This window comes from Muntiacus reevesi, chromosome 16, assembly GCF_963930625.1.
Source record: "Muntiacus reevesi chromosome 16, mMunRee1.1, whole genome shotgun sequence".
NCBI lineage: Eukaryota > Metazoa > Chordata > Mammalia > Artiodactyla > Cervidae > Muntiacus > Muntiacus reevesi.
The window spans coordinates 52,290,560-52,309,494 of record NC_089264.1 but is presented as its reverse complement, the minus strand read 5'-3'; the positions used below and the strand labels follow the sequence as shown (position 1 = coordinate 52,309,494).

The window sequence follows — 18,935 nt, the reverse complement described above, 5'->3', positions numbered from 1 at the left end:
TAATTAACAATCAGTGGTGCTGAGGTTCCGCCCCCTTGACAACCCACCCGTCCGTGAGCAATGACCAACCAAAAGGCCGGGCTGAGCCGGGGTAGGGTCGCCGGCATCTCTCCCGGGAGGGCCATGCCCTCGCCGCTTTGCGCTGCGGGACGCGTCCTCGCGGCTTCCCCAACCCCGCCGAGCCGGGAGCCTCGGGGCCGAGGTGCGCCAGGTGGCGAGGGTGCCAGGCGCGGCCAAGTCGGGGCGGACTGAGTCAGCCGCGCAGCTATGTTGCGGAACCAGGGCGGCCGGCTCGGCGGCCCCCGCCGCTGAGCCTCGTGCCCCCACGCCTGGCGGCTCTCCCCGCCCCCGCGGGCCTGGAGGAAGCGGCCGAGGCGCGGCGCCGGAGCACCTGGGCAGGGCGCGGGCGGCGGGCGCGGCGCTTCCGGAGCTGCGCGCGGGCTCGCGCTCCCCGCCTCCAGGTGCGGCGGCCGCGGCGTGCCGGCCCCGGTGACAGCGCCGCCCGCGCGGCCGCCTCCGGGCTGCAGAGGCCGTGCGGGCAGCCGGCGGGGAGGGAAGCAGGAGGCCCCGCGCCGGGCACAGGCGGGTGAGCACTGGGCGAGCCGGGCCGGGAGAGAAGCCGCCGACCGGGCTCCCCCCGCCCGCCTCGGCTCCCCAGCTCCGCTGCCCGCGCGCAAAGCGAGTCCAGCGGGCCGCGGTGGGCTGGGCGGCGGGGCCGGGGTCGGGCGCGAGGGCCGCCTGGTCCGAGCCGCGGCTTTCCGGCACCTCTCTGGGTAAATTTCCAGAGCGCCAAGTGTTCGGCTCCGGTTTCTCCCGCTTGGATTTCGCTCCCGCATGTGGGCGTCTGAAAGGAAACCAGAAGCTGGTAAGTGATACAAAAACTCTACTTAGTAATGGGATTTGACTCAGGAGTGGGGAGAGCCGGATAGACAGCTAAGACCCCTTCCTCGAAAAGGAGCTGCCGGTCCGTGAGTTTCGGGCAGCAGTTAATTACTCGGGAGAGAGGATGAGTTCGCTCGGATCTCTGTGCTCCCCCGCACCCTACTTGTCCTACTCTTTGAGACCGCAGGCCTGTTAATTAACTTTAATTACAATCATTTGGCCTCCACCTGCCTGAACCTAACCTCATACTCGAAGACTGTCGACAGGGAGTTTACCAGATTGATTTTCTCGTTGACGTTTGGAGACAGGTCTCCTGGGAGAATGGGTGCCCGTCTCGTTAAACGAGGTAAGTTCATCCTTGCTTCTTTTCTTAAACGTTCGCCTCACCTCCTTGCGGCGATCTGGAGTAATTTTGATTGGGGGGAAGTCTTTGCGAAAATATATTGTGAACTCTAACCTTTGATAATCAGAGGCAAATTAGAAGCTAGTTTGTCTGGAATAATGACATTTTAGGCTGTTGCAAGCTTGTATGGTGATAGCAACTTTTGTGTGTGTGTGTGTGCAAGGGTGTCCTTGAAGTAGTCTGCTTGGAGGAATATATCCTTTTGGTTTAAAAAAAAAAGTACCGAAAAAGAAGCTATTTTTAAAAGTACATATAATCGGATGTCATTGTGATTACCAATAATAGTGTTGTATTTACAAGCTCAGTATTGATTTCTCCCGCCCTTAAGCTCTCTTCCCCCGCAGGAGTTTACGGGAACATTGCCCGTAAGTAATTGGAAGATGAAGTTATGACTATTTTAAAAAGGAAGGTAACTTTTTTAAGGGGAAAAGAGAAATACTTCTAAACTTATACTTGTGACTTCAATACACTTACAAGAGAAATATTGAGGGGAAAATTCTCATGACCTTCCACTGTTTGACAGTGTTTTAAAAAGAAAGAAAAAGTAAAATGGGTCATGGAACTAGGCTAGAGCCTAAAGTGGAAATATCTCCCTGGCTACTTTTCAGACAGCTGTTTAACAAATATACACTTAAGGTGGGTCTTAACACCAAGAGTGTTCTATATAGACTTGATTTGTCAGTACTCAAAGATTTGTTTAAATTAAAAGATACCTAGAGGGGAAGTCAAATGACTTGTTAAAAGTTATTTATGTGGGTGTGTGTGTTTGCATTTTTTTTCCTTCCTCCATAAGTCAGATTTTATATGGGTAGTCCATGAAAGGAGAAACTGGTACATTTTAAAACAAATATGTATTTTGTTTTCATTTTTTCTGTCTCTTGAATATTAAATTTTTGAATGAAAATTTCTTTGAATTCTATAGTGCTTCTTTTTTCAAAAGTTTCTCACATAAGATTTCATTTAATCCAATAGTAGCCTCTTTTTTCCCCCACCTACCCCCACGTTGCCCCTTCCCCCTTCCTTCTCCACCCTGGTGATCCAGTAGTTTGTTCTCTGTAGTATCTGTGTCTGCTTCTAAAAACAAAGTTCTTAACCATTTCATATCACTGCAGTTTGAGCCTTCTAGATAGAGTACTTTTCAACTCAGCTACTTAGTTATTGCGATTAAGTAGAGGACTAAGAGGCTTCCCTGATGGCTTAGACCATAAAGAATCTGCCTGCAATTAAGGAGACCTGGGTTTGATCCCTGGGTCAGGAAGATCCCCTGGAGGAGGGCATGGCAACCCACTCCAGTATTCTTGCCTGGGAAATCCCTTGGACAGAGGAGCCTGTCAGCCTAGGGTTCATATGGCGGCAGAGTTGGATAGAACTGAAGTGACTTAGCAGCAGCAGCAGCACCATAGGACTAAGATGATAATGAATTGCAATTTTCTTGGAAGAAAGTCTTAAACTAGCACCATAAGACTGTGAAGTTTTGAAAACCGGCTTAGAACTCTGTATTGTAAACATCATGATATTTGGGAAGTTTTCTGTTTTTGCTTTGTTTCTTTCTATCCTACCTCTTAGCAACTTTGAGAAAGTTCAGTGAAAGATGCTGTAAAAATGCTGCTTATGAATGACAGCCATTGCTTTTAAGAAGAAAATATTTTAGCAAGTTTTTTTTTTCTTGTTTGTTTGTTGAATCATTTATTGAATCCAATCTTTGCACTTTCTAAACTGAGGAATTTGGGGAATTTTCTGGAAAATATTAGGTAAAGAACATTTTATTAATGTTGGAAATATTTCTTAACTTTGATCAAATGTGATTGATGAGAAACTGGAGGCTATGAGATGTTTTCTCATCTGCTTGATTGCCTAAAGACACCTCCCTCATTGCCCCACTTTGTGGCAGTGACTGCTGTCTCCACATACTACATTCCCGTACATCTTGACATTCCCCTCTGTAGCTCCTTCACTGATCATTCCATCCTCAGAGTTCTGAATTGCTGCATATTTCAATTATATTTACGGAGTCAGTTTGAAGTTTTTAGAGTTCCTTGGAATTCTTGAAAGATGATGGTGCTACTTCTCTATGTAATTATACATAAAATAGTACTTAAAATATGAACCATGTGAAAGTCAAGTTCATAAGACTTACGTTTTCTCATCATTAGTCTTTAAGTGTTTTTATTGGGTGCATTTGAGTCTTCCAGTTTTGGTGTTCCTCTTTTTACTGGCTCTTACTGACTTATAAGGAACTGTCCATATGCATTGGGGAAGGAAATGGCACCCCACTCCAGTGCTCTTGCCTGGAAACTCCCACGGACGGAGGAGCCTGGTAGGCTGCAGTCCATGAGGTCGCTGAGAGTTGGACACGACTGAGTGGCTTCGCTTTCACTTTTCACTTTCATGCATTGGAGAAGGAAATGGCAACCTACTCCAGTGTTCTTGCCTGGAGAATCCCAGGGACGGGGGAGCCTGGTGGGCTGCCGTCTATGGGGTTGCACAAGAGTCGGACACGACTGAAGCGCCTTAGCAGCAGTAGCAGTCCATATGCATGCCATTTTTTCCCTTGACATGCATACGGCTGTAACATGGTTACAGTCATGTTTAATACACTCCCTTAGATTTTAAACTCCTGGAGAGAAGACATTGCATTTTCAGTTTTTTTTTTAGTACTGTATATATATATATATATATATATATATATATATATACATATACATATATATATATATATATATATACATTGTTCAGTCACTAAGTTGAGTCTGACTCTTTGTGACCCCATGAACGGCAGCACTTCCCTGTCCTTCACTATCTCACTGAATTTGCTCAAACTCGTGTGCACTGAGTTAGTGATGCCATCTGACCATCTCATCCTCTATCGTCCCCTTCTCCTCTTGCCCTCAGTCTTTCCAAGCATCGGGTTATTTTCCAATGGCTCTTTGCATCAGGTGGCCAAAGTATTGGAGCTTCAGCATCAGTCCTTCCAATGAATATTCAGGGTTGATTTTCTTTAGGAAGTCTGGTTTGATCTCCTTGCAGTCCAAGGGACTCTAAAGAGTCCCTTGAGAATCTCAAGAGTCTTCTCCAGCTCTACAGTTTGAAAGCGTCAATTTCAAATGCTCAATTTGAGCATCAATTTTGATGCTCAGTCTTCTTTATGGTGCAACTTATATCCATAAATGACTACTGGAAAAACCATAGCTTTGTCCACGTGGACCTTTGTTGGCAAAATGATGTCTTTGCTTTTTTACACTTCTTAGGCTTGTCATAACTTTTCTTCCAAGGAACAAGTGTTTTTTAATCTCATGGCTGCAATCACCATCCACAGTAATTTTAGAGCCCAAGAAAAGGGAATCTGTCACTGTTTCCACTTTTTCCCCATCTATTTGCCATGAAGTGATGGGACTGGATGCCATGATCTTCTTTTTCTGAATACTGAGTTTTCAGCCAGCTTTTTCACTCACCTCTTTTACCCTCATCAAGGACTCTTTGGTTCTTCTTCACTTTCTGCCATTAAAGTCATATCATCTGCATATCTGAGGTTGTTGGTATTTCTCCTGGCAATCTTGATTCCAGCTTGTGAATCATCCAACCTGGCATTTCAGGTGATATACTCTGCATAGAAGTTAAATAAACAGGGTGATGACATACAACCTTGATGTTCTGCTTTCCCAATTTTGAACCAGTCCATTGTTCCATGTTTCGTTCTAACTGCTGCTTCTTGACCTGCATACAGGTTTCTCAGGAGATAGGTAAGGTGGTCTGGTATTCCCATCTCTTTAAGGAATTTTCTGAAGTTTGCTGTGATCCATACAGTTAAAGTCTTTAATGTGGTCAATGAAGCAGAAATAGATTAAAAAAAAAAATTCCTTTGCCTTTTCTGTGATCCGGGGCATGTCGGCAATATGATCTTTGGTTCCTCTACGTTTTCTAAATCCTGCTGGTACATCTGGAAGTTTTCGGTTCACGTACTCCTGAAGCCTAACTTGAAGGAATTTGAGCATAATCTTGCTTTCATGAGAAATGAGTGCAATTGTACAGTAATTTGAACATTCTTTGTCATTGGAATGGAAATTGACCTTTTCCAGTCCTGTGGCCACTGTTGAGTTTTCCAAATTTGCTGGCATACTGAGTGTAGCACTTTAACAATATCATCTTTCAGGATTAGAACACACACACACACACACACACACGCGCACACACACTGTTCTCAAATGAGATGATAGGTGTTATCTTGAACTGCAAATGTTTCTCCCTGTTATGTTATCTTGGAGAGAGTAATTAGCGATCCTTAAATATTTATTTAATGAATAAATGTTAATAAGTGAGTCAATCAGTTAAGAGACACTTGCTGAGATATCTTCTTACCTAAGAAAAAAGAGACTTAGATAATTACAGAGCCAATAGGAACAAGCCCTCAAATTCAGTTGGAAAAGAGGTCAGGGTGCTATTTATAAATGCTAAGAGAGGAAGCCATTCACAGTAGGCTATTTTGAAACATCTGGTTGTTAGTCAAAAAATGTGACTCAAATTCAGAGAAATAGTGGAGAATACATTTGTATCTCCACTTTGTATTTGTATAAAATAATCAAAGCAAGACTTAGATACATTTGTATCCAGATTTAAAAATTGATATATAAAAGTGCATGTATCATAAGTGTACATTTTAAAATCTTTTTATTGAAGTATAATATCACACAAGTTTGTGTCTCAGCCAATTAAACATTAAAGGTATGTTCAATGTAGCATGAAATAGAACAGAATCCTGAAGAGTATGTATGTACTTGTGCTTCTATCAAGAATCCTAAAGGGTCTGAGTGTCTTTTCAGCTGCCAGGACACAGATGTGGGTGGGAGGGAGCTGGAATGAGCAAGCTTCAGGGGCACTCAGGTAGGTGTCCTCTGCTGCCTGCCATGTGGGCTTTGGTTTTTATGACTTTCCCCCACTCCTGCTCTTGTAGGAACTTGGGAAAAGGCTTGCCTAAGAACTGTGGCCCTGCTTTAAAGATCTCTGAATTTTAAACAAGTCTCAAACATCAGCCAATTAACTTAAAATCTGGATAGACAGCTTGAAAGACAAGGGACTGAAGCTAAGGAGTGTTTCAAGCCACATAACTTATTGGGATGTTATCGAAAACACCTAAACCCAGGTACTACTTAGGCTAGTAATAAACTCATTGAAAGTCAAGGAATGGTCACTACTGGCCTTCACTCGCTGTGAAATGGATACTCTTGATTTTGAAAGAATTGTCTTTCAGATTGCACAGAAAATAAAATAATCAAAGCAAGACTTAGAACAGTCTTTTCTCCTTGATCCAAGCTGTGGAAGGCTTTTGCCTGGAGCCTGGCTATTTTCAGCTCAAACCTCTGTTACTCTCCATCCAGCAGCCACTAATTAAGTGCTTGTTGCTTGCCAGGAACTAAGATCTTTATGCATATTTACTCATTTCATCCTCAAAAGAGTCTTGTGAGGTTGGCATTTATTGTCACTGCTTACAGATGACCACAGTGTGTCTCAGAAAAATAAAGGAACTTTCCCAAGTTCATGCAGGTATTGCACAGCAGAGCTACGATCACTGGACATCACTGTGATGTCTAAAGTCTTCAGGTAAAAATCTTCATTCTCATTACTATAACGACATCTATAGTTTGCTAAATTAATGAAACTGTTTATTGCTGTGTGAGGTGCTTTGTAGGTTTATTAGAAGAATAATTGATGGTGCTAATTGAAAGGAATGTAATTTTATGATGCAGGCAGGAGAATCACACCAAGTACCAGTCACACCAAGTGCCATAATACAGTATGAATATGATCAACTACAATATTATATGCCATGGTTGAATTAGCCAGTATTTTTTGTACGCTTATAATTCATGCCAGGTGCTTTTCTATATGCCTTATGTATTTGACTTGTTTAATTCTAGCAGAAATCATAGCAGCTATTTTATCTTCATTTTACAGACCAGGAAACTGAGCTTAAGGGAAGTTAACTATCTTCAGGGACATAGAAAACGAGTGGGAAGGGCTGGGTTGGAGTTCAGGCAGCCTGACTCTAGAGCACCGTGCTTTGTGTACTGTGGCCTGAGTATCTCAAACAATTAAAAGTAAATGACTTTAGGCTTCCGTATTTACTTACCTACATGGACGCATATGCTCACAGCTGCAAAGGCTTATATAACTTGAGTTTGCAAGGGATGGTGTAGGTCAGCAGCATTTCCCTAGAGACTCTAAACGCTTATGTATGGTAGAACAGTCAAATGAGAGGGAAAATAGGAAGTCCTTGGTCCCTTCCTACTGTTAAATCGATTGCATAGGTATTAGGAGGCATCACAGTTAACAGCACAGGTTGTAGAGTCTGACTTGGAATTCTGAAACTTATCCACTGTTTTTCTGCTGTTTGGCTTTGGACATGGGGCTTTCCTCCTCAAGCAACTGTGAGGATTAAATGAGATCCTATAAAGTTGGTTTGCAATCACTCCACAGATATTGGCTGTTATCGTTAGCAATAGAAGTCTGAGGGAGAATGAAAGAGGATGGATGTGTTTTGATGAAGGGGAAAGAGGGCTCAATGTAGAGAACCTGGGGCAGTGGAGGAAAGAGCCTGTGGATGACCATGGTTCAGAGTTGAGGGAACTGGGCTTTCTGTAAGGGGTTAACTGGGGGCAGTGTTATCACAAGATAAGGTAGGTGACCAGTGGTGGGGGACAGGCATACTAAATGACCAGCCAATTTGACACCAAGGATGTAAGGACTTAGACTAGAAGCATAGAATTCTTGATCTCTGACCTTTGTAATTTGCCCTATACGATGGGAGAGAGTAATGACAGCGAGCGTGCTTTCTCAAAACCACTTCCTCTTCTGCATGGCTGTGGGGAGCAGAGTGGAACGGTTCGTCTTTATGACTATGTGAAGTTAACATCTTAGTATTAAACAATAAGTTTGTTTGATGTGAAATACAGTGATACCTCCTTCTTGTGACTGTATTCTGTACCGAAGCAAAAGTAGAATTCTATTAAGACCTGTAGCCTGAACTCACTAATTCAGTGTGTTATTTATATGGAGCTCCCGAAGTTTGTAAGAGATAAGCTATTTCTCCACATAAATCGCTTGAAATCAGGGACATTTCCTTTCATCATCTTTAGTGCCAGGTATCCTTGGGGGATAGCTGATTAGCTCTGGAGATTTGGAGGAGTAACAATTGTGCCTGAGGTTTCTGCCTTGGGTATCATTATGCGTGCTAAGTCACTTCAGTCCTGTCCGACTCTTTGCGACCCCATGGACTGTAGCCCGCCAGGCTGCTCTGTCCACGGGGTTGTCCAGGCAAGAATACTGGAGTAGGTTGCCATGTCTTCCTCCAGGGAATCTTCACAACCCAGGGATCAAAGCCACATCTCATTCTGTCTCCTGGTTAGCAGGTGGATTCTTTACCACTAGGATGTCGTGAGTCAGTCAACTCTCCTATTTACTGGTACCCCTCAGTCACTGTGAGCAACAAAAGTGATTTCTCACACGTTTCTTGATTCCCACTCAACTGGGGATGACTGTTTTGGTATACAATAAACTTCCATTGTTTTTAGAATCTCTAAGACTTGAATTGATGACATTGAAGAGTCTCTATATTCATGTGCCAGCCTAACTTATTTAGTTTACATTTTTAAGGCTCCTTTCGGTCCTGTGATCCTATGATTGTTAGGTCTATTATTTCAGCACATTTTCAGGTTTCTAAATACTGTAAGGTTGTGTTTATGATTTTTAAATGGTATATTTTTTTAAAGAAATAGATTAAATTTGACTGAATTCAGTTATACTATTGCTACTTTTTCCCTCCCCAAAGATAATAACTAAAATCAGGCAGAAGTGATTCTAAAAGTTGTCAGCACTGAATACTTAATGACTTTATGATTTAATGAAGTGACCCAAGTTTTTAAGTTATTTTCTTTCCTTGTTTAACTGGGGAATATGACAAAGTTACACTGGTAGTGGGTGGTGGGATGGGTAGTGGGAAGTGGTTTACTGTGGTGGTTTTTCTTGCTTGAGGTATTTGGAGGGAGGGTGGCTGTCCCAACCTGTAATTTTTTTTTAATTGAAGTATACTTGATTTACAATATTAGTCTCAGTTGTACAATTTTTATGAATTATACTCCATTTAAGGTTATTGCAAACTAATGGATATGCTATTCAATGTATCTGCCTTGCTCATTTATTTTACACATGTCCTTGGTGGCTCAGTTAGTAAAGAATCTGCCTGTTGTGCAGTAGGCTGCCTACAATTCAGAAGACCAGGGTTCCATCCCTGGGTTGGGAAGATCTTAGCGAGGAAATACCATTTCTTAATCGCCTACCCCTGTCTTGCCGTTTCCTACTCCCCTCCCCTCACTTAAGCACTGGTTTCCTGTCTGTATCTGTGAATCTGTCCCTGTTTTGTCACATTCATTTGTCTTTGTCTGACTTCTTTCACTAAGCTTAATACCGTCTAGGTGCATCCATATTGTAGGAAATGACAGCATTTCATTCTTTGTTTGTATAGCTGAGCAACATTCCTTTGTATTCCATGTGTATATATATCACATCTTGTCTGTCTGTCCATCTATTGATGGACACGAAGATTGCTTCTGTATTTGACTATTATAAGTAATGCTGCTATGAACATTGGGGTGCATGTATGTTTTCAAATTAGTGTTTTGTTTTTTGGATATATATCCAGGAGTAGAATTGCTGAATTCTATGGTAGTTCTTTGTTTTGTTTTTTTGAGAAGCCTCTGTTCTGGTTTTCCACAGTGGTTATACCAATTTACATTCCCATCAACAGTGTATGAGAGTTCCCTTTTTAACATATCTTTGCCAACGTTTGTAATTCGGGTTCTTTTTGATGATAGTCATCCTGACCGGTGTGAGGTGATATCCCACTCTGGTTTTGATTTGCATTTCTCTGATTAGCAATATTGAGCATCTTTTTATGTTCCTGTTGGCCATCTATAAGTCGTCTTTGGTGAAATATCTATTTCAGTCTTCTGTCCACTTTTTAACTGAGTTATTTGTGTTTTTGATATTGAGTTTACTATTGAATATATGAGCTATAACCGTAATTGGTCATATCATTTGCAAATATTTTATCCCGTTCAGTAGGTTGTGTTTTCAGTTTGTGGATGGTTTCCTTTGCTGTGCAAAAGGTTAAGTTTGATGAAGTCCATTTGTTTATATTTGCTTTTGATTCCTTTGCCTTAGGAGACAGATAAAAAAAAAAAAACAAAACTGCTATGATTTATGTCACAGAGTGTTCTGCCTGTGTTCTTTTCAAGTTATATAGTTTCCAGTCTTACATTGAGGTCTTTAATCTATTTTGAGTTTATTTTTGTATATGGTGTGACAAAATGCTCCAATTTCATTGATTTTAGTGAGGCTGTCCAGTTTTCCCAGCACTTCCTTATTAAACAAGAGACTGTCTTTCCTGTATTGTATATTCTTGCCTTCTTTGTCATAGATTAATTAGCCATAAGTGTATGAGTTTGTGTTTAGGCTCTCTATTTTATTCCATTGACCTATGTGTCTGTTTTTGTGTATCATGCTGTTTTGTTGACTATAACTCTGTTGTATAGTCTGAAGTCAAACATTGTGATACCTCTTGCTTTGTTCATTTTCTGAAGATTTCTTTGGGAATTTGGAGTCTTTTGTGGTTCCATGTAAACTTTAGGATTATTTGTTTTAGTTCTGTGAAAGATGTATTGGGTATTTTGGTAGGAATTGCATTAAATCTGTATATTGCTTTGGGTGGTATGACCATTTTGGTGATATTCTTTCAGTCCATGTATGTGGGATTTCTTTGTATCATCTTCATTTTCCTTCATCAGTATTATATAGTTTTGAGAGTATTGATCTTTCACCTTCTTGGTTAAGTTTATTCTTAGATATTTTATTCTGTTTGATGAATTTTTAAAAGTCCTTTAGGTTGGTTGGAATGCTTCCAGCTGCCCTACTGCCAACCCTTCTCTCCCCTTGATTCTTGATTCTAGGATCACTTGTAGTGATTAGATGGATTGGGGAAATCTGTATTTGAGCTCCTTTGGAGCTTGGTGACCTAAATAGACAAAACTTTAAAACTTTGTACTTTCCACTTGTTACCTTCAATCATCTCAAAGTTGATAGGGCGTCTTTCAGCAAACATTTGTTGAACACCTTTTATGTGCCTGATGGTTTTCAAAGTTAAGACCTTCAGCAGTGAACCATAGACAAGATTTCTGTCCTCTGGTAGAAGTCTACAGATGTCACATAGTAACAAATGCCATGAAGATAGAGAAAGCAAGAGTAAGGAATGCTGAGGCACAGGGCATGCTGTATCCATAAGGGCACTAGGGAAGGCCACTCTGCCAGCACGCATTTGAGCATAGACCTGCTCAAGTGATGGAGTGAGCCATGGGCCATGGGAGTATGTTGGGAAGTAGATTTGAAAGAGATAGATGAGTGAGAAGTAGGAATCATGTGGTAGAAATAGGACTGAAGCCAGCTTGGTGATGATTGAGTGATGGGGGGCTTCAGGCAAAGCCAGGGAAGATGAAGTTAGGTAGTTGCAAAGGGTGATGTGATGTGACTTTTGTTATAAAATGAATCATTCTGGCTGTTGTATTGAGAATATGCTGCTTGTGAAGGCAGGAGGCCAGGATAGAATCTGGGATATCAGTCGGAAGGCTTTGCAGTGGTCTAAGAAAGACAAAATAGTGGCTTGGGCTAGAATGTGAGCAGGGGGATGATGAGAAGCAGTTGGTATTCGTAGCGCCTCCAAGGTAGAGCTCAGGGAGATAAGATCATGGTTGTTAAGTGATACTAAAAGCTGGGCATATAGAAGTTACTCCTAAATGTTACTTCTGTTTTCCTTTTACTTTCTTGGAAGGAGGTCAGGATAGCATGGGCAAATGTACATTCACATCTGTAATGCCAACTATCTATGTATTCTCTAAATGTGTACTGTATATATACATCATGTACTATGTTTACAAATAAGTAATTTGTCATTTATTGGGCAGCTTATACTGGCTAGTCATCATCTTGGCAGGTTTATTAGTTTATTGTGGGATAATAAACATAATTATGATGACAGATACTTATTTAACATTTGCTGTGTGCCATTGGTATTCTTGACGCTTTACAAAAAGCGTCATCAGGTAGGTATTCTTACCGCTCCTTTCCTGATGAGAAAACTGTGGCACAGAGGTTAAATACTGGAATTTGACCAAGGGTGCCCAGCTCCCAAATCCTGGCTATCACACTGCACTATCCCGTTTCTATAGGTTAACATGGAGTCAACAGAATGTGAATAAATACTGAGCAGTAAATGCTGTAGTCATGCAGTGAAGAGAGTTTATTTCTTGCTCAGTAGAGACCTTATGAAGGAAATAGCATTTGAGTTACATTGCAAAGAATGGGAACGATTTCAACTGTGGGAAGTTAATGACTTAGTGATGAAAATAGGTAATTATAATGATGGAAGTGAATATGTGCTAAGCACTTGCTGGGGATTAAGCACTATTTTAGCACTTGGAGTGGATTGTCTCATGTAATCTTCACCAGCACTGAGGTTCCTTTGAACATGTTTATTTTATGGGGAAGGAAACAGACACACAGATATATGCCTGTGAAAGTGGAGGAGGGTGGAAATTGAATATACTGCAGACTCCTGGGCAATCTCTTAGGAAGGACATCCATCTCCTGGGGTGGGGGAGCGATGGACTTCAGCTCAGGTGTGAGGAATTGAAAACCGAACCAAATTTTTTTGTGCGTCTCAGTCATCTTTGGCATGTGTCACTAACATCGATTCTTGGGTCTATTTACAGTTGTTGCGGTAAGGCAGATCCACTCACTGAGACCAGGAGAGCCATGAACCTAGAACATGGCATTTGTGTCTGGTGCCCAAGTGGAGGTCAGAACATGCAGGGCTTGATGTTGTGTTAAGGAGTTTGCCTGGGAGACTGTTGTAGTTAGGGGTGCCCATCTCTTTGCAGCTGATGATGTGTTTGGGGGCCTGAAGCCTCTGAAGAAGTGGGTCTGTGAACACTCTTGGATAGTCAGACAGTTAAAAAGCCCAATGATTGGAGGATGGAGCCTACATGAACGTGCAGAGAGGTGGGGCCTGTGGGAGAGAGCCTCTTCCAGGTCACAAGAAGGAATCTAGTTCATTAACCTTATTCAGCATGCCCATGATACCAGAGTGAGGTGGTATTGGTTCGAACATTTGGTGTATCCATGCTTGAGTCAGCCACTCAGGAACTTTATGTGTAAGAGACAGAAGAGGCTGGTATATTAAATTGTAAAGGCTCACACATGCACACACATGAAAAAAAATAACAACATGGGCTTCTGAACCACTCCCACCATTGCTACTGGTCTGTCTCCCATCTCCTAAACATGTTTCAAGTGCTTTGCAGATCTCTAGAATCCTAGCATAGGAGATGGAGAAAGGAGTGATTCATTCTATTTCAAGAGGTTGATAGGAAGCTCTCAGAGAGGGAGTAATATCTGCCTGTCCAAAATTGTAAACGGTGCAGAGGATTTGGCCAAGTGTGTAGATCTGCCAGCTCTTCTTACAGCGTATGTAAAAGGTATGGGGCCTGGGGGAAGTGATAATTACTAATGATGAGCTGAAGTCAGTGAAGTGGCACAGGGTAAACTTGACCTGCAGTCAGTAGTGGAAACGTCTCCCTAGCAGCAGAAATACATCTGAGGTACAGTATCTGGAGCATCGCTGCCACTTACATCAATAGTAGCTACTATTGTCTTTTATTTTCAGAGCTGAGACCAGGCTTGGGGTGATATGGCACCCCACGAAGCTTAGCCTCTTCTGTTCAGGGTGTGGAATGACAGGCCAGATTTGGACTTCCAGTGGTTTAGGGGCACATGGGCTGAGGGGTTTGTTGAGATGATTGCGGTGATTTAGGCAAGAGGTGTAATACAGGAGGGCCTGAACTGTGGTGAGGAAGGTGGAGAAATATATTTCTTCATGTTTTCTCACAGTTCTAGAGCCCAGTATCAAAACTTGCTGCCACTTTGGTAATAATTATTTCCATTTTGTAATGGGCAAACAAAACTAAATAATGGGATTAAAAAAATAATTACGTGGACAGGAATAATGTATCTGGGAATTAGGTTCATATATGGTGTTGAGGTTTAACTCCCAGCTTTTTTCCTGACGTGTTGTTATTTTGAGTGTGACAGGCATTTCCTATCTTTCATCTCTCTTTTTTATTTAATTAAATTTTTTTTTTTTTAGTTGAAGGATAATTGCTTTACAGAATTGCGTTAGTTTCCATCAGACATCAGCATGAATCAGCCATAGCTGTAAATGGTCTTTCCTCTCTTGTTTGTGACTTTTATTTCTTTGTTTCCGAGGTGCTGCCTAAATAGTATATGTTTTCCCTTTTATTTCTGGTGTACTCACTTGTCAGTGTTGGCTAAAGTTTTAGAAGAGTTGGGGCAACATCTTATGGGCAGTTGGCATGTATCACATGGAGACTCTTGAGTTGTGTCTTCTGAAGAGCTACTTTGAGATGCAGTTTTTTCCAGAAACACGGCATCTCTGCTTGCTGCAATGAATATACCTGATTTCACTGTGTCTCATTTTATTACTTCAGTGTATAGTCATTATGCTGACTTCCCAGGTGAATCAGTGGTAAGGAATATACCTGCCAAGCAGGAGATGCGGGTTTGATCCCTGGGTTGGGAAGATCCCCTGGAGAAGGAAGGGCAACCCACTCCAGTAGGGGAGATCCCATGGACAGAGGCGCCTCCAGTATTCTCACCTGGGAAAACCCCTACAGTCCACGGGGTCACAAAGAATCAAACATGACTTGGTGACTAAACAGCAATGGTCATCACGCATATTCTGTACTTTTTTTTCTTTTTTCCTGATGCATAATGTATAGAAATCTGCATATACCATACACTTTTACAAACTCAACGCAGCCATATAAACAACAGCTGGAAAAATCAACTTTTTAAAGAATTGAACGATATTTGTAAGAAAAGTGAACTTATGTGAATCTGCTGTGTATAAAGGAAAATGTGACCTTTAAACTTTTTCCTTTTCCTTTCACATTAACTTACTTCCTGTTATCTAATGTAAAGTTGTTCATCTAGTCTTGTCTTATACAATATTGTGCATATATAATGCTGCTGCAATTTTGAAGCGAAAACCATTGACCTGAGAAATATGTTCTAACTATGCTTTTGGAGTGAGTCTTTGAAGAAAGTATAGTAAAGGATGGGGTTACTCATATCTATTAGGTACTGTTAAGAAAAATTTTCTAAAATTTGGAAATCAAAAGAATGTGTAGCATGTTCCCGGGATGCCTTGTTGAGGGTGTTTAACAGGCACACCCCAAGGATATTCTAATTCTTGTGTTCACCTGCTATTTACTATTTGATTAGAATCCTGAACTGGGAAGTTACCTGTTGGCTTATAGATTTTTGTCCAGTGGAAAGATATCCCCAAAGGTTATGGTTTTATTGCCCTGTAGATCACTAACCAGGTGTTTTTTTTTTTTTTTTTTTAATATATGTAACCTACCCATCTTATTCTAGAACTAAAAACACAAAAACATTTTCTGATGGACTATATATATAAACCTGTTCAACAAATGATCTTGGAATTAGCCCTACCACCTTACTGGTTCCCTCATTAATTAGTGAATAAAATTTTTGGACACATGTTTAATGTACATTTAAGAATCTTTTTTTTTAAACCATTTTGAAAATCATCATTTGGTACTACTATAGCATTCCTGTCCCATCCCTTCACACTCCACCTAGGAAGTGACTTTCTAGGGCATGCAAAGTTTCCAGACTTAGCCAGTGCAAGTAGTGATCCTTATTTCTGTTGTGACTTTCTTCAGAGAACGTTTATAATGTAAAACTAGTTTTATTGCCAAAAATGTCCTAATAAATTGCTTTTTCTTTTCTTCTTTTTTCCTAGGCTCACGCACATAAAGCATTCACTGTGGAGAGAACAGCAGTTTTGAGATAAGTCAGAGGAAAACCCACTACAGAAGTGCACCTCCCATGTGTGTGTTGCATGGTACTGCTTCTTCAAACTTTGCCTAGTGATGAAGCCACCATTATGTCCTCAGTCAGTGAAGTGAATGTTGATATCAGAGATTTCCTAATGAGCATTAATTTGGAGCAGTACCTCTTAAACTTCCGTGAATTTGGTTTTAATAATGTGAGGGACTGTGCAGACATAAACGACAGCGTGCTCCTCAAAGTTGGAATATCACCTACAGGACACCGGAGGAGGATACTTAAACAGTTACAGATAATCCTGTCAAAAATGCAAGATATCCCAATATATGCAAATATTCACAAAACGAAGAAGAATGATGAGAGTTCGAAGGATCACCAGGCTCCATCTTCTGCTCAGAATACCTGCTTAGAATTTTCAGATTCACACAGTGTTCAGATATCTAGCCCTATACAGTTGGAGACTGTTACAAAAAATGTTGGAGAACATGAGGTTTGTGTGGAAAATAGCCAGTCCCTTAAATCAGATGATAAGCTGACTCTTCCTACACACAACTTTCCCATTCCAGAAGACGAACCACACTCGAATTCAGGTTCTTTTCAAGATTCTTTACTTGGTAGTGAAATTACCAAAGTAGAATCTTTGATGACAGAGAAGACTGTGGGCTGTACTACTGAGGAACAAACAGAAAGAGTTGATTTGATTTCAGAAAATGTAGGCAAGCTTCCCAATGCAGACCTTGAATTCCTTTCCTCCCATGACTCTTCAGTATCAGAAGCAAATTCTGGAAATGGAACTAACGTTTTATTAGAAAGCTCACCACCATCACCATTCTTTCAGTTTCAAGGAGAAATGGTTGTAAATGATTTGTACGTGCCATCATCACCAGTCCTAACACCTATGAGAAGTCGTAGCAAGTTGGTTTCAAGACCATCTCGATCTTTTCTGCTAAGACATCGGCCGGTACCAGAGATTCCAGGATCAACGAAGGGAATTTCAGGGAGGTAGGAATTTTTATCATAGGCTGTGTGTATTCAGTTTTGGGGAATGTAGCTAGTTCTAACAATTTTCTTTTCTGTGTTCTTTATAAATTTGACATTTTAGTTTACCTGTTCAACCAACCTTTTCTTTTCTTCTAAAACTTTTCATCATGTCATTTCTCTTGTATATCACTACCCAGAGTCTGTTTCCAACTTGTAACTGCCTGGGACTCTAACTTTCTCCTATTTAATTGGTGGAATTCCCTTCCACTAATTCTACCTGGATATTCCATCCCATATCTAGTATGTGGAACCTTCCACCATATCTAGTATGACATTCTTCCATGAGTGCACTTATATTTGAATTGCTGACTCTGTCTCCCCTAGGAGACCCTAGGTTATGTGCTTTTGGGGGGAGGACCATGTTTCTATGATTGTCTCTCTACTGCCTAACACAATTACTGGCACCAATGAATCATTCAACACGCATCTAGTGAGCACCGACTTGATACTGGTGACAGTACCAGGAGCGGAGGAAGTAGAGAGGGATAGAGGGGCTTGAAGTATAATGCAGAAGACTTGTAAACAGTAGTAGCATTACAGTGTGAGACCAAGTGAGCTGGAGACTGGAACTCTAAAGAGGGGTCCTAACGACTTGTTGGGTCTTTGGTACCCTGGGGTAACTGTGGAGTCAGAGAGGAGCTGGCTTATTGCAGAGACTGCTTTCAACCGTTTCTCAAAATTACACCTAAGATGTGGTTTCCTCCAGGGCTGTGGTGAGATTTTTTTTTTTTCTTTTCCTAGTCACTAAAATCTAACACTTGTCTCTGCTAGGAATCATGAGGTTAAGTTCAACCCTTACTGCTGTGGCACCAAATGCAATGACAGATTCCTGTGCAGGGTGTAGGCTGTGTATTTCTGCAAGATTCTCTTTCCCCTGCTTGTATGCCCCTGTAGCCACTCTGTCCCCAGTGCTGGATCCTAGTTGTATTGACAAGAGAAAATACGGAAATTTAGTATACGCAAGAGAAAACATGGCAGTTTACAAGACCATGTTGAGTGTCTTCCAGGAGAGTGTAAACTCCTTGAGGGCAGAGGCCCTAATCACTTTGTCTTTATCTTGGCATCCTTGCTGCCAGTGACAGTATTGAGTACTTACTGGGAAATCCGTTGGCACTGTCATTTATTGAACACCTGGAATCTGTTTTGGTTTATAATTTTCCACAAAATTATAAACTAATTCTCACACTGGCCCTTGAAATAGGTACTATTCACCCATTTTCTTATGAGGTAACCAAGCCTTAGGTTAACTTTTCTAGGATTACATTGGCCGTGAACTGGGATTTCATTCCAGTTCATTTGATTCTATAGCACACTTTTTTAACCACTCGTTTAGTAAATGTTCTTAAAAATGTTGATGGCATATATGAGAAATGGAGTATTTCTTAGGAATGTAGAAAGTCACCAGTTTTTGTATACCATTGTAGCTTTAGCATATTTTGCTAATTTTCGACACTTAAATGAGAGGGGTCTGCTGTGTCTTTGCAGGAATGGAATCCTTTCGGGAGCCATAAGGATAACTTCAGATAGGAAACATTGGGCTCAGGTTTTACTTAAGTTGTGTTATTTTTATACGTTTTTGAGAAACTTTTGATGTTCATTTAGTTCTAAGTGTAAG

At 41.2% G+C, this 18,935-nt stretch overlaps 1 protein-coding gene across 2 annotated transcripts in view; it reads left to right on the top strand.

The window, feature by feature from the left end:
• The first annotated feature begins 720 nt into the window (after positions 1-720).
• Positions 721-18,935, top strand: part of ARAP2 (ArfGAP with RhoGAP domain, ankyrin repeat and PH domain 2) — a 186,895-nt gene continuing 168,680 nt past the window's right edge. The window contains exons 1-2 of one of the 2 annotated variants that reach the window (XM_065907507.1): positions 721-865; positions 16,233-17,281. In XM_065907507.1, the coding sequence (XP_065763579.1) occupies positions 16,332-17,281 (950 nt within the window). In that variant the 5' untranslated portion in view covers positions 721-865; positions 16,233-16,331. The remainder of the gene's footprint in view (positions 866-16,232; positions 17,282-18,935) is intronic. The other variant, XM_065907508.1, reaches the window with a different exon arrangement.